Source organism: Penicillium psychrosexuale (assembly GCF_028828465.1).
Source record: "Penicillium psychrosexuale strain IBT 29551 chromosome Unknown utg000002l, whole genome shotgun sequence".
Taxonomy (NCBI): Eukaryota; Fungi; Ascomycota; class Eurotiomycetes; order Eurotiales; family Aspergillaceae; genus Penicillium; species Penicillium psychrosexuale.
In genome coordinates this window covers 2,569,314-2,583,613 of record NW_026643187.1, presented here as the reverse complement: position 1 = coordinate 2,583,613, position 14,300 = coordinate 2,569,314, and the positions used below count along the sequence as shown (strand labels likewise).

Sequence of the window (14,300 nt, the reverse complement as noted above, 5' to 3'; positions counted from 1 at the left end):
ATCTATATCTATAGTATCTCGTATTCCCCCTCGCCACTCCCCACGGCTTATCGACTATCGACTATCGCCTATCGCTTATCGATAGCATAAATCACGTGCCCTGGGATTGAGCTGCCCAGCTTGTCTCACAGCTCTCTCGTCCAACTCCGTAGGGTCATCTCAAGTTTGACGCGCTTTTCAAACAAATACAATTGCACGCTTGATGATTGTTCAGCTGGACTACGAAAGCTCACAATCATCATGGCATCTGAATTTATTGGCTACAATGTGCTGGTGACATTGAAAGAGCCACACGGTGGAAGGCTGGTGGGCCAGGTCGCCAACGTGTTTGGGCAGCGCTTGTTGCTCCAGGATGGTGAGCCATGAATGAGTTCAGTATGTAATATCATAATAACTAACCCTTTGATAATTAGTCACATTTCTCTGGAACGGTCAACGCCTGCCTCAATATTCCATTGATGCCTCTGCTATCACCACCCTCTCTCTCGAAACCAATACCCAGGTTCCCTCGCAGCATCAGCACCTACCTCAGCTTCAACCTCAGCATCAACCTAACCCCCAGCTTCAACCTTATGCAGCAATGCCCTTGCCCCCAGCGCCCACTCAATCTACTCCAACACAGCAACAATTTACCGACCCGGCTATTCTGAGTTTTTCAAAAGCTCCTCTCGTATCTAATCCGTTTGTTGAGAATGCGCCAATGACTGTCTCCGCCAGCCAACACCCTGGGGTGGTCTCGGCCTCTTTGGTTGAGCCATTTAGCAGCCTGGAATTGAATGCAGATAGTGACAAGACCGGAATACAAGGGACCTCCCACAAGAAATTACTCCAAAGCCCACAGGAACTGTCACCATCAAAACAGACACCAAAGCGGAGTCGGCGTGGCAACCAAGAGAATGTACGGGAAGAGAGAGGATATGTCGCTAAACACGGCGGCGCAGCAAGCACCAACCCAAAGAGCAAAGGCTGGCGCCAGACTGCATTTGTGGAGCCAGCTGTACCTGCATTCCAGGATTCACCTGAAGCTATGAGCCGGTCTGGAAATAAACTTCGCAAGAAGAAGTCACGCCGTTATGCCGAAGACCCAAGTGGTTGGGCAACCGAAGATGCTACTGATATCCAAGAGCTGGGCGAATTCGACTTCGCAAGCAACCTGTCCAAATTTGACAAGCGGACTGTATTTGAACAAATTCGAAACGATGACACTACCGCAGACGAGGAGCGATTGGTGAGCTTCAACCGAAGAGTCAAGCCGGGCACCAACGGCGGAAAGAACCTACACTGGACGGAGAACGTACTCGATAGCCCACAGAACAGCGACACCGGGGATGATGTTGAAGGAATTAGTGAAATCAAGCTGAGCAGCGAGACACTTTCGGGACGCGAGCGGCCAAGGGCGCCTGCGCACGCTCAGCCTCCCCGCAAAGACAGCGCGATGCAGGCCCCGCCAATGGTGCCACAGCTCAGTGCGCTTGGCCGCAGCCAGCTTCACGTCAACATTTCTCGTACAACTAGCCCTCGTCCAAGCCGATCGTCGGTGTCGCCAATGATTGCTCCCAATGTTTCTAGTGCTGGAGCTTTCCGGCTCGCAACCACCAATCGCAGCTGTCCTACGGTGAGCCCGTTGCAGACTCTGGAGATCGAGCAAATCTCGGTCGCCGAGTTTGGATTGGCCGATGAGATCATTACAGAGAATGCAGGTCGGGGAATAGCCGAGGCTGCCGTGGCTCTTCTATCCAATGATGCTGCTGCACCCACTATGCTTATCCTTACTGGCAACCATCGCACTGGGGCAAGGGCTATTGCTGCTGCTCGCCATCTGCGTAACCGAGGTCACCGGGTTACAGTCTGTTTGCTCGGGCTCGAACACGAAGCTGAATTGCTGGAGAACTGCCGCAAACAGCTCGATATCTTCCGCAAGGTTGGGGGACGTGTGCTCAAATGGGAAGAACTATCCGCCCGTTTGGCCACCTCGGACCTAGGGCCCGACTTGATTATTGACGCGTTGTTTGGCATGCATCTGTCCTTTGACGACCTTCGAACTGACGACCAGGGTGTGGCCTTTGAGATGATTGCGTGGATGAACCGCAGCAACGTCGATGTGTTGTCTGTGGATGTCCCCTCCGGACTCAATGCTTCTACTGGTAAGTACTTACGAAGACTAGTCCAAACCGGTGTGGCTAATACAGAAAAATCCACAGGCGAGGTTACTCTGGTCGAAGGTGGCCGACTTTGCGTCAATGCCACATCTGTGGTGTGCCTCGGAGCGCCCAAGACTGGTGTGCTGAATGCTGTTCTGTCTGGTGAAAGACTGTCCTGGAATTTGGCAGTTGCCGACATCGGAATCCCTCAGATCGTCTGGAGAAAGTACGGTACCCGTCGCCGCCATGGAATTGATTTCGGAAACAAATGGGTCGTGCCATTGAAGTACCAACCCGCAATTTCCTAAACACGACGGCCCTTTCTAATCCTATGAATTACCACGATCTACATTGTCATCGGAGGCGTTTTCAATTTGCGTGATGATTCAGGCGGAGCTGGTAGCTCCGTTCACACAGCGTTTGTTTTAATGATGCATGGGTTTCTAGGATTTCTAGCGGGGGGTTAGCACTTGTACATGTATGATTATCCACTGGCCTTGTTCTGACCTCAGGATCTGGACAAATGGCCCGAAATGTCGAAGCCAGATAATACGAATGGAATTTTAAGCCCATATTTCCCTTGTAGAAGTTGGTGATACCTATATCTTGCTCGAAGAGGGTAATGGAGCCTACCGCCTTTTACTCCGCTTACTTATTGATATATTTTCTGCACTGCAATATTATTCGCCCCGTAATCTCAAAGCGGTAAGCGTCCTGCCGTCATTCGATCTCCGCGGGCTGCGCTGCGCGAAAGTTGCTGAACAGCCTGATCTTCAATTATGGGAAAAGGTATGTCCTGTGTGAGGGATTTTTTGTACATATTCACTAACACTGGTGACTATAGGAACCGATAAGCTTTATGTACGCGACATTTTCCTCTACATTCCAATACTCACATCTTGAATCCCCGCTGATAAGTGTACTCTCTCTAGATCACACACTCCGAGTGGGCATCTGCAGATGCTTTCTCGGCCAGTGCTGGCGCTGGAGTTTCCAAGGCCAAGAAGGGCGGCCCCCACGCCGCGTTCAAGCGCTTGCCGTTCAATTTCTGTTCCCTCTCCCTCCAACCATTTTCACACCCGGTTTGCACGCCTACAGGAACACTCTTCGACCTCACAAACATTCTGCCATGGATCAAAAAGCATGGGACCAATCCTGTCGATGGGGCCCCATTGAAGAGCTCGGACTTGATTAAGTTGACTCTCGCAAAGAACGAGGATGGTGACTACGTCGATCCGGTGACCTACAAGATTCTGACCGATAATACACATATTGTCGCATTACGGAATACAGGGAATGTCTTTTCCTGGGATACGGTGGAGCGACTCAACATCAAGGGAAAATTGTGGCGCGACTTGGTCACGGATGAGGAATTCAGCCGAAAAGATATTATCACCTTGCAGGACCCGCAGAACATTGAGTCGCGCAACCTCAGCTCGTTCAACTACATCAAGGAGGGGGAGACAGGAATCTTGGACGGTCAACCGACCTCTGGGAGCGTCAACACCAGTGCGCTCGGCAGCTCGGCGAAGATCCTGAAAGCGAAAGAGGCAGTTGCAAAGGCACGGTCAGAGCGTGCTCAGCAGGCTGGTTCTGCTGCGGCTGGCTCGAAAGCGGGTTCGAAGACTGTAGCTGCGAATGTGGCTTCCAAGGGGCAAACGGGAAAGCCAACACCCTACAACGCTGCACGATTCACTACGGGCAAGGCGGCTGCGTCGTTTACTAGCACCGGGCTGACGCCGCACACGTCTGCCGAGCTGGCGGTACTATCGGAGGAGGAATACATGCTCAAGCGTGGTCGCGTGAAGGCCAAGGCTTACGCGCGCATTGTGACCACCGCCGGGCATCTCAATCTGGAGTTGTATCCCGAGCATGCGCCCAAAGCCGTATGGAACTTCCTTCAGTTGGCCAAGAAGGGCTATTACAACGATATACCATTTCACCGTAATATCAAGGGCTTCATGCTCCAGGGTGGTGATCCAACTGGTACTGGACGAGGTGGTGAGAGTATTTGGGGCAAATACTTTGCCGATGAATTCGACGGGCCTTTGAAGCACGATTCCCGAGGCACGCTGAGCATGGCCAACAAAGGCAAAAACACAAATAGTAGTCAATTGTAAGTGGGCCCCTGATATTACCCCTGGCTCAATGAGTGCGCTAACATGTGCTTTCAGCTTCATCGCCTATCGAGCCCTACCTCATCTCAACCTCAAGCACACCATCTTCGGCCGTCTAATCGACGACCCAACGCCTTCGTCCACTACTTTGAATAAGCTAGAGATCCACCCAGTGGAATCAACTACGAATCGCCCTACCCCCGATATTCGTATTAAGGAAATAACGGTCTTTGTAGATCCGTTCGAGGACTTCCTGGCCCAGAAGCGCGCCGAAGAGGCGCGGGCCACAGGTGCCACGGGTCCTTCTGCAGAAGAGGAAGAGGAGATTTCTCGCCGTGCGGACGATGATCGTGTCACCTGGACTGGAAAGCGAGTCCGCGGTTCTGAGGCGGACTCAAATGATGGCGGTGCCTCTGGTGTTGGAAAGTATCTGAAGGCAGCACTGGAAGACCGGGATGGACAGGAAGAAGATGAGATTGTAGAGTTTCTGGACGAGGAGATTGCACCTGAGCCCGCTCGTAAAAAGGCCAAGGTGCCTGGAGGCTTTGGAAACTTTAGTTCGTGGTAATAGATCTAATTCCTAATGCTTTCTTTTCTTCTCCTTTGAGTTGTAGTTTAATATGAATATACTTGATCACATCCTGCAATTGCATCTTACAAACATATCCACTGCATACAAACCGGATATTAAGCCGTTCTCAATGCCCATGGCACATAGTCCCGGCGTGAAGGCGATTGCGAATATCATTTACCACGGCCTTTTGCATAATACGAGACTTACATCGGGCGATGCCGCATGAGATCTTGCAGTGCTTCCTTTCTCACAAATGTTTCACAATACAACGCGGATGCCGACAGCTTTTTTTTCTAGATGGCCTACTCAAAATGAAACACATACGGCTCGCCCTCCTTAAGTCCACCTTGAATTATCTTATTTGGTTTAGATCATCACGCTTTGCTAACTAATCTATGTGTTCTTGAAACTAAACAGCTAACCTCGCAAACTCCGTGGACACCATATCTGCACTAGCTTCATCCACTTCAACTTGAACATCTACTTTCTCACTTTCCTTGGCCCCGGTCTCCGCTTCCTTGGTCTCGCCTTCTTCCCTTTCCGCCTTCTTCTTTGCAATATCTACCTGGCTTAGTGTATATTCGTCTGGATCCCACGCCAAAACTCTGCTCTTCATATTTTCCAGTTGCTGGGAAACGAGCTTTTCCATAGCACACTTTTCCTCGGCATTCAAATGCTCAAGTCTCTCTTTCCATGCATCGGCAGGGTCGGGGCACGTAGTCGGTCCAAAAAATCGCCTATCGATCTTTTGCCAGTATATCGCGTCAAATGCAAAGTTGTTCCTCGCGGCGTACGCAACCCAGAAATCCCCACTCTCCCAGCTCTCTCGCATCGGGCCAGAAAGCCGCTGGTTTTCTTTCAGTTGACACTTCCTAATCGCTTCGTCCTCACGAGTGATCATAGCCCTTAGGAATGTTTGGAGTCGAGACTCATACTCCCCACACCAGTCTTCGAGACCGCCGTCCGTGGGCCAATATTCGGGCTTCTCAATCAGAAGCCACCAAGGTGGCGCGTAGGAGAATTCAACGGGGGCGGCATATGTGAACTCCCAGTCCACGACTGCGGCAATTTTCGAGTCCTTATTGAGAAGGACATTACCTGGTCGGAAATCGTCGCACCAGAGTTTAAAAGGGCCATTCTCGAAAGAAGCCCACCGCTCTGTGAGTTTTCGCTCTCGGGCGAGCTTTCGGAAAAGACATCTAGCAACGAACTTTCGTCGACAGTCATCGGCTGAGTGAACGGCGTCGTTTCTTTGGTGCGTGAGATGTGCAATATGTATCTCTGCTAAGCTTTCAAAATATGATGACGCTGTGTCGAATGTCGTGTCTAGGCTCGGTAAACATGCTTGAGGTAGCGACCCCACTCGAATAAGTTCATTCATGGGCATAGAGAGAGGTCTGTGTGCGACTTCCCAGGTGAAATCATCAACCTGGCTAAGTGACCCTATATGGCAAAGGGAGGGCCGAGAAAGTTGAAGTAGAATATATGCTAGCTCTCCGTATAACCGCTCAAGTTCATCCTCATCAAAATCTGGGTCAAGAATTCCACGGTATGCCCGAGAGCGACCTGGCATATTGAGAACATCGTACATGTTCGTGTGATGATCCATGAACTCCATGATCATAAAGGGACCTAGCCCCAAAGGGCTATCCTTCTGCGTGCCCCAATGAAGGACAAAAGGAGCTGGGATTGAAGTTTGGTCAAGAATATATCGCATTATAGCGACCTCATTCCGGACTTTTTCTTCGGGGAACATAATAGCACCAGGCTGCGGGAGACGGATGATAGCGGAACTAGTGTTTTTGTATGTCATCTCAAAAGATATATTGAAAGCTCCTTTTTCCAAAAAATCAAATGAGTCAGGCTTGTCGGGTTCGTGGTGTCTAACAAGGAAACGTCCGAGCTCTCTCAAGATGTCGAGGTCGTCGAACTGGGCGATCCAGGCTTCAGAGATTTCTTCGCTTTTCTCCCAAGCCGCATCATCGTAGCACATGCGTGGTTGCATATTGATATGAAAAAAAAAGTGATTTTGATATCTTGGGTCTAAAGTGAGACATCAACTAAGCTACCGCAGAGACTGAATGGCGCGAAGGCATCCCAAACAATGTTTGATGTGCAATCTAATTTTGAGAAGGTGGAAGATGATAAGACCGGTGATCTGTGGGAGGCCCCAGTTGAGCGCATTCGCTTGAGATATTGATGTGATGTTAATGCCTGGTGTAGACTCGTCAAGACATGTCTTCTATGGGCGACGAATCGTGCCACTACGACAATGGGACTTTTTGGCTCACCGCTCTAATCACCGCCTTAGTAATTATGGGTTTAGGACGGTTCCATGGATATCTCCTTTGGTAAACACTGCTGGCATACAGTATATAAGATCGAAATAAAGTAATTGAGAGATGAGAAAACTGAGAGATCACCTATTTTACCATAAAGCTATTCAGATATCACCTGATTTATCATTATGAAGATTCAAGAGATTATATCAAGCTATTCAGCGGCGATGAGTGCAAGATAGAGGGGTAGGAAGAATGAAAAAGTGAGAGAGGGGGAGGAAGAGCAGCGAAGACGGGTCTTTTATGTCGGCGGCATTGAAGGTAGGTTACGTGACAGCGTATTGAGGCGCTAAACCCAAAGAGGCAAAACTAACCGCATATAGTAATTCACAGGTCCGTTTACAACTAGAATATGAAGACCTGTGAAAAGGACGCCGAAAATGACCACTTTTGGCGCCAGAAACGGCCGCCTTTCCACCCGTAACTTTGGACGTCCAGCCGCCCTTAAAACAATTGCCGCACGCTAGGTCATATGGGGACAAAATCTGGCACGTTCAATGTTGCGGTAAACCATTTATCCCTAGCCCCTTGCTCCTTGTCCCCGCCCATATAATGTTGCTGGACTACTGTCAAAGAGACGAGTTCTCAGTAGTTGGAAGGCTATCATACTTTGCTTAGCTAGGCTTGGCTTAGGCTTGCTAAAACGCGTCGCTTTGATAATTAGCCCGGCCGCTCGCAACGCGATATCGAGGCTACAGCAACGAAGGTTTTGACCGCCGATATTGATCGAGGTCCTAGAAATTGAAAAAGTAGGCAGGCACAGTTACTATGGAATATAGCGGGCTCAGGAAGAAAACACCTCAGAGAGAACGGCGACCAAAATAGGAGTTATATCTGGGGTTTCACGCTTCCCAACGCTGTAGTTCGTTCACTAAGAAGGGAGACAACGGAACGAACAAGGGTACACATATTAAGTTGAAACTCCCACGCAGACAGCATATCCAAGCCACAGTGATGCGCAACTGGTTCCAACGCTCGGATTCCATGTGTAGAAGTCGCTCAGTAAGATGGCATTTTGATCAGCAATGGCTTGGCAACCATCGCCCGACACCACAGTATGCCATTGTTGCAGTTGGAAGCCTCATCTGACATGACCTCCGCTGGCGGAGTGACGATTGTGCTGATGGTGGAGGTAGGCGCTGATATCGTTGAGGTCGTGGAAGTCGGAACTGCCGAGGAGTTCCTTTCAACGCATATTTGTTCGAATCCATCGCTGGAGAGTGCGTTCCAGACACCTGTATCACAATCACTACCGATCCAAGGATTAAGCGATGTGACGGTGGTGACAGAGAAGTTGAAAGAGACGAAAACATCGTGCAGTTGAAAGCACCTAGGGCGAGTAAGTCAGCAACCTTGATCTGATTTTCTTTTGGTTGACAGTATATGTCGTCTGGAAACCTACTCTTATCGGCAGCGCGGAGCTGGATATAGCAATTGCAATCAGATGGCTGAACACTGGTTGATGAAATTAGACTACTATTTGCGGCAAAGCAATAGTCGTATGGCAGATCTTGGGAAGCTAGGAAGGCGTTAGAGCTGTTTAAAGCGGCAACAGGACTAGGGCTAAAACTTGCTAGTTGTTTCTCCAGAAACAATGCAGTAACTATACCCAGACGTGAAGGTACAGTCACTGGCTGATAAGCTCGGGTTCCAGCTAAGAAGATTATCGACGGTGACCTCTGCGATGCTGGCCCAGATATTGCATGAATTCAGCGTTGTCGCATTCGCGATAGTCGAACTGAACGCGTTGTTATAAATTGCGCACCCTTCGATAGTACCAGACGCTGTGGGCTCGAGGGTAGCCGTGGCAGCAGGGGTCGGGGTGTATGTTGTCGAGGCAGGCTTCGTGAAAGTGTATGCTGCAGTGGTGGTGATATATCCGGTATAAGTAGCGATATTCCCTACTGCTTCAACACAGTATGACGTGTCCAGCCATATGTTTGTGCAGTTTGAATCTATTTGTGGATTGAGGAAATAGAAGTCACTCAAAGAAATGGCATACTTGAGTGAGATCGTTGAACAGTCCTCCCCAGATAAGACCTAGCAAAGTATTAGGTAAATTGAAAGCAGTCCAGGGCTGACTGTCATCACACACCTCATGCCACTCCGCACAATTGGTGTTGGATAGAGATTGGGCATCAGTAGGCACTGCTACGGCAGTGGTTGCGCTGGAGCCCTCGCTCACAATGGCTGTACCGGTTGGCGAGCTACGTTCGAATCAGTACTGAGAAATCAAGAGCACGCCGAATTTGAACAAACTCCCTTACCTGGCACAAAGATACCAGCCTCTCCAGGATGCCAAGTTTGAGCATCCCGTGTTAATATTCGGATTCCAGGCCAATAATTGAGCAAATTTTATGTTGAGATCGCTTACTAGCGAGTCACATGTATCGGCTAATTCCAATTGATATGTTGTGCAGGTCTCTGGGAGACACAGTGTCTTTCCTTCCGATATCCCGTTACAGGCAACATCGAGAGCATTTTCAGAAATCAAGTTGTAGGTTGAGACCTCGTTAGCAGCAGAAATTGTCACGCATGTGTCATTTGCTCGGACTGAGTATGATGATGTTAAACAAGTCGGTGGCGGATGTAGCCGTCGCATTGAGCGCGTACGTAGTGGAACTCGCGAAAGTATACCCAGTAGCACTGCAGCTAGAAGTTAGGGAGGGAAATTCCTCTGCACTTTCATCACTGTAGCCAAATGGTGACTCGATTTGAAGTTTCTGAAGACCAAGCTCACACAAAGAACAATTTTGTGCCGAAGTATATCCAGACCCATTGCTTACCCAGTCAGCGACTATTTCATCGCAGTATTTATTAGTAGATCTATTGTAGATGTTAGCAAATATACTCTTTCTGTGTTTTTGTTTGACTAACGGATCAGTGAGGCAAGATAGACCGGTGGAATAGAGGTAGCGATCCGTCGTGAATGTGGCTGATTGTGGTTTAGCACGGCAGTTGTGGAGAAAAACCCGACAACAAGTATCTCACCAGGATATGCAATTGATCCACCTGGAACCATCACATCCGTTGCTTCAGTGTATGCAGTTTGAATTGCTTGCCGCAGTCTAGTAAGATCAGAGCGACATGTACTTTCACACAGGACCACAAGTTGTTCGCTTGGAACAATATCAAAGCTCGAATCTCTGACAAGTGTCAGCAAAACCGAACCCATTGATTCCTCTGAGTACCATGTTGGGATACACACTCAACATGCTCGCCATTTGGAAAGAGTTTGAGCCTGCTTTCTATGAAAATCTCGTGCAGCATGGACAAAATTACCTTACGACCAGAATCGGGTTGATTCACCAAAAGTTTCCCTTAGGAGGGGCAACAGGTGATGTGGTATCAAAGGTGGTCTATGAAGCGGAGCAACTGAAAAAAGCTATCGACCAGATCACATTCAAAGTGTGAGGTTTGGGAAGTTCCAAAATTGAATGCATCATGCTCTTCATGTGCCACTTGAGCCGGCAGCAATGCCGGCGTAAACAAACCCTTCGGCCGATGGATGTCTTGACTTTCCAAATGTGACTATAAATCGAATTGTATGGGCAGGGGTTTTAGAATTAACCCCTTTTCCGGTGTGACATATGGGCAAAAAATCTGCCCAGGTGCCCAAGTGTGAGGATCGTATTTCTATACTAGCCAGTTGCCGAGAGATCATCTGACATGAAAGCTGAGGAGATGCAAACCCTGCAAATCCTGCAAATCCTGCAAATCCTGCAAACCCCCTTTTGGCTCAAACACCCGTCTCTTTTTCTACAATTCCCGGATTGAAGGCATTTTGTCCGGTGTATCGGATCTCAACCGATCTCAACCCGGATCCATGTTGCTTCGGCATCCTATCTTCAGTCATATCTCCGCGGTCTTGTCCCAGCGCTGTCTACCACGGAGCTCTCCAACCAGCGTCCGTAGGATTACTAGCAAGGCACAAGATCAGCAGACGCGCAGTATGCTTGACGATTACAAGAACATCGACGCTTCCCTCTCCGATAAATTTTCTAAAAAGCGCGGTTTACCCTGGGGATTCTCTATTTACCGCTGTTCTTATAAGGACGAGAGCGCGTGGAGTCGCCTACTTCAACACCTAAGAGAAAAGATCGAAAGCGACCTTGAATGCAACCAGAGAATGGATCTTCTGTCGCATCATCAGCTGGTCATCAATGACGATATCGAGAAACTCAATGGAGCTACATCCCACGATATTCGTGACCACTTCAACGCATGGGTTACAGACCAACTACCTCAGATCGTCGCCAGCCCTGAAGTACTCGAAAACCTTCAATCTGATGATAATAATGGGCAGGGTCCACAGTACTTTCTCGGCCCACGGTATAACTTTTGCCTCTTTGTGGATGATTTCTGTCTAGAGTCGCTTGAGCTTTTCAAGAATTCCCTTTGCGGTCCTGTTGTCAAAATTTTGTCTAAGCCGTGGGGTAATTTGACCCCTCAGGAAAGGGAATATAAGATACATCCGGAGTGGCATGATGGTGAGACAGACGACGAACTCGAAATGGTTGGATGGATGTATATCCCCATACACTCTTACGTGCAGTGGTTTGATACTCTGGAAGTACCCTCGGATTGGGAGGCGTTCTATGTACGGCCACCTATGATGATTGACGAGTGCAGCGTAGTGAACGTTGAAGAAGAACGGCTCGCTTCATTACGCCGGAAGTCTTAGAAGTATATCATTGCTGTCTGCGAGATCTAATCCATTGGCAATATTTCTTTTCATGGAATGGCAATTCATTCTGTTAAGCTCATTGATAGCGTCTTGTTACGGACATACTAGTCTCCAATCACATATAGAGACCTGCAACTACTGATAGGCCACCGAGAGCCAACCGATCTATCTACAATTTGCTCAATGGGAATGTAATAACAACTATGACCCGAAGTTCTCCGATGGGCCTTATACCCCAATCGGGTTCCTTTCCATAAAACTGTCCCTTTGAAATGGTTGCGCCAATTCCTACTGTGGTTTTCGTCATTGGGCAGTTCGCCGCCTCCATTGCCCTAACGAAGTTTTGCTGTAAGAACACGATCACCTGTTCATGCGCTTTTCCTGGCATGATTTGGAATAAGACGTGCTCGTCGGTGAAAGTGGCCCTAGAGCCACTATGTTTTTTTGCAGAAGTTGCTGAATTTCTTTCTGCCCGAGACCAGAGATCAGGAGATTGTGGGTGCGTATGTATGTTGACATTCGCATCGACCGTTTGCTGGATGCGAGCAATCTTCTTCCGTGCTTGGGGTAGGTTGCGGGCACAAAACTGTTCTGTGTTATCTGGGACCCAGCCATGTATGTAGCTTATTAACGGAATCAGGCCAGAAACTATACATGCAGGTATGCAGGGTAAGCACACAATCTGAGCACCTTGGAAGTCTTCAATCCATTGATTCTTCGTGGTCATATGAACTTGCCAAACAGATCACTTACAATCCTCTTCGGCAAAACAACGCACACGATTCATGCCATGTTGTATTCTGGTCCGTCGCACTCTCCGGCCGTTGCTCCAAAAAAGCCGGGCTGTGGCGCAACGCGCATTCTCTCGGGCAGCATAGGGCGTGACAACCTCACCAGGCACAAGCAATCATATAGTCGTGATGGATGAATGTTTCGCAATGCGGACGGCCAGACACTCCGCCATTCATGGAGTGAAGGCGGTGAGGGCGAGCACCCTCTAGGATACCTCAGCTGACAATTGATGGGATTGGGAAGAGATTGGCAAGAAAAACTCCCTCAATCCGAGTGGCAGCCTAGGATTCGCCGATCAATCAAGCCGATCATACAAGCCATCAATTTCATGTTATTAGGATGATTGCGATGTCTCAGCTCAGCGCCAGAGCTCCTTAAGGCATTTTTGAGGTTAGCTAGAGAGCGGAAGCGGGTCTAGCGAGCGACTCACCGGTTATTCAATCAGGGGTCGGCTGAAAGAGCAAAGGTGACCGTTCTGCAGCGCGCTGCGTGGCATTCGCGAACCGAAGCCTAGGACAAAGAGCGGCCAGTAGTCCTCCTACATTGCTCTTCAAATGTCCAGTTATCAAGCAGTCCGAGGATGTTGTCTACACCGGTTGAAACAGCGACCCTGTGTAGCGTACAGTATGAAACGAAGAATGTATTGAGCCATACAGAACTGGGAAATCAAGGGCGATCCGGGTGACTCGCATGGCCAGACCGACCGACCCGTTCGAAACTTCGAATTTCCGCGAGTAGGGAAGCAGGCTGTGTTTAGGACCTAGGGTTTTTAAGCTGGTAGGGGTCACTTTAGCCGACTAGGGAATAGCGACGGTGGAACACAATAGAAGGGGAAGGGGGAAAGGGTGTGGGAAAGAAGAGAATCACTGTCGAGCGACGTACCGCGGGGACTCGGGATCAACTATATCGATAAAATTGACTTCCTTAAAGCGTACCCCCTCGCACAAATTGAAGCTTTTAAATCAGAGACTATTAAAAATAGCTTTAGAGCAGCTGGTTTAGTACCTTTTAAACCCAATCGAGTAATCTCGAAGCTAAATATTCGTCTTCGAACCCCAACCCCCCCTCCGAGTAGGGGGAGTGAATCAAGCTAGAATTTTATACTAAAAATACCAACTACAGAGAAAGAACTATATCGACAGGCTTCATCGATTAAAGCTTTACTTCGTACAAGATCTCGAAGCCCACCTAGCCCGTCAGATCGTGCATTAAATCAACTTGTGAAAGGCTTCCGTCTTACGTTACAAGGCGCTATTTTACTCGCTAAAGAAAATAAGGACTTACGCGCCGCCAACGAGAAACAGAAGCAAAAGCGGACTCGGTCAAATAGGTAAATAGCCCATAAAGGGGATCTCTCAGCTCAGGAGGTTCGTGAGCTACATTCGGAGCCATTTGAGGCCCAAGTAGCGCGTATCAATGCCTATCGTAAGCAGGTTTCAGAGGGTTTAAACTTTACAGCCAGCTACACGGGCCGGGAGAGCGTGTGGAATATATAGATTACCGGGGCATAGAAGAGAAACATGTCCAGATAGATAAATCAGTTTAGTTAAACTAATTTAATAGTGTTTTGGTTGAGATAAATGCATTTGAATTCAATGGGTTAGTTTAGGTGCGTCACTCGGTGGTATGCGTCACTCGGTAGTGAATTAC

At 48.7% G+C, this 14,300-nt stretch overlaps 5 protein-coding genes across 5 annotated transcripts; 3 read left to right on the top strand and 2 right to left on the bottom strand.

The window, feature by feature from the left end:
* Window positions 1-240: 240 nt before the first annotated feature.
* On the top strand, window positions 241-2,449 carry N7518_002148 (mRNA decapping enhancer EDC3; the record flags this gene model as incomplete). The annotated part of the gene is made up of 3 exons (XM_057183076.1): window positions 241-355; window positions 414-2,144; window positions 2,202-2,449. The coding sequence occupies 3 exons, from the start codon at window positions 241-243 to the stop codon at window positions 2,447-2,449; spliced, it is 2,094 nt and encodes a 697-aa protein (XP_057044526.1).
* Window positions 2,450-2,920: 471 nt separating this feature from the next.
* Window positions 2,921-4,826, top strand: N7518_002147 (PPIL2 family peptidylprolyl isomerase; the record flags this gene model as incomplete). The annotated part of the gene is made up of 4 exons (XM_057183075.1): window positions 2,921-2,930; window positions 2,986-3,002; window positions 3,074-4,257; window positions 4,316-4,826. The coding sequence occupies 4 exons, from the start codon at window positions 2,921-2,923 to the stop codon at window positions 4,824-4,826; spliced, it is 1,722 nt and encodes a 573-aa protein (XP_057044525.1).
* Window positions 4,827-5,241: 415 nt separating this feature from the next.
* N7518_002146 (Aminoglycoside phosphotransferase) lies at window positions 5,242-6,837 on the bottom strand (the record flags this gene model as incomplete). Its single annotated transcript, XM_057183074.1, has 1 exon — window positions 5,242-6,837. One exon carries the CDS (start codon window positions 6,835-6,837, stop codon window positions 5,242-5,244), a length of 1,596 nt encoding a protein of 531 aa, XP_057044524.1.
* A 1,333-nt stretch (window positions 6,838-8,170) lies between these two features.
* On the bottom strand, window positions 8,171-9,773 carry N7518_002145 (LysM peptidoglycan-binding domain-containing protein; the record flags this gene model as incomplete). The annotated part of the gene is made up of 4 exons (XM_057183073.1): window positions 8,171-8,501; window positions 8,781-9,211; window positions 9,267-9,378; window positions 9,439-9,773. 4 exons carry the CDS (start codon window positions 9,771-9,773, stop codon window positions 8,171-8,173), a joined length of 1,209 nt encoding a protein of 402 aa, XP_057044523.1.
* A 1,224-nt stretch (window positions 9,774-10,997) lies between these two features.
* N7518_002144 (uncharacterized protein) lies at window positions 10,998-11,855 on the top strand (the record flags this gene model as incomplete). Its single annotated transcript, XM_057183072.1, has 1 exon — window positions 10,998-11,855. The coding sequence occupies one exon, from the start codon at window positions 10,998-11,000 to the stop codon at window positions 11,853-11,855; it is 858 nt and encodes a 285-aa protein (XP_057044522.1).
* Window positions 11,856-14,300: the final 2,445 nt, after the last annotated feature.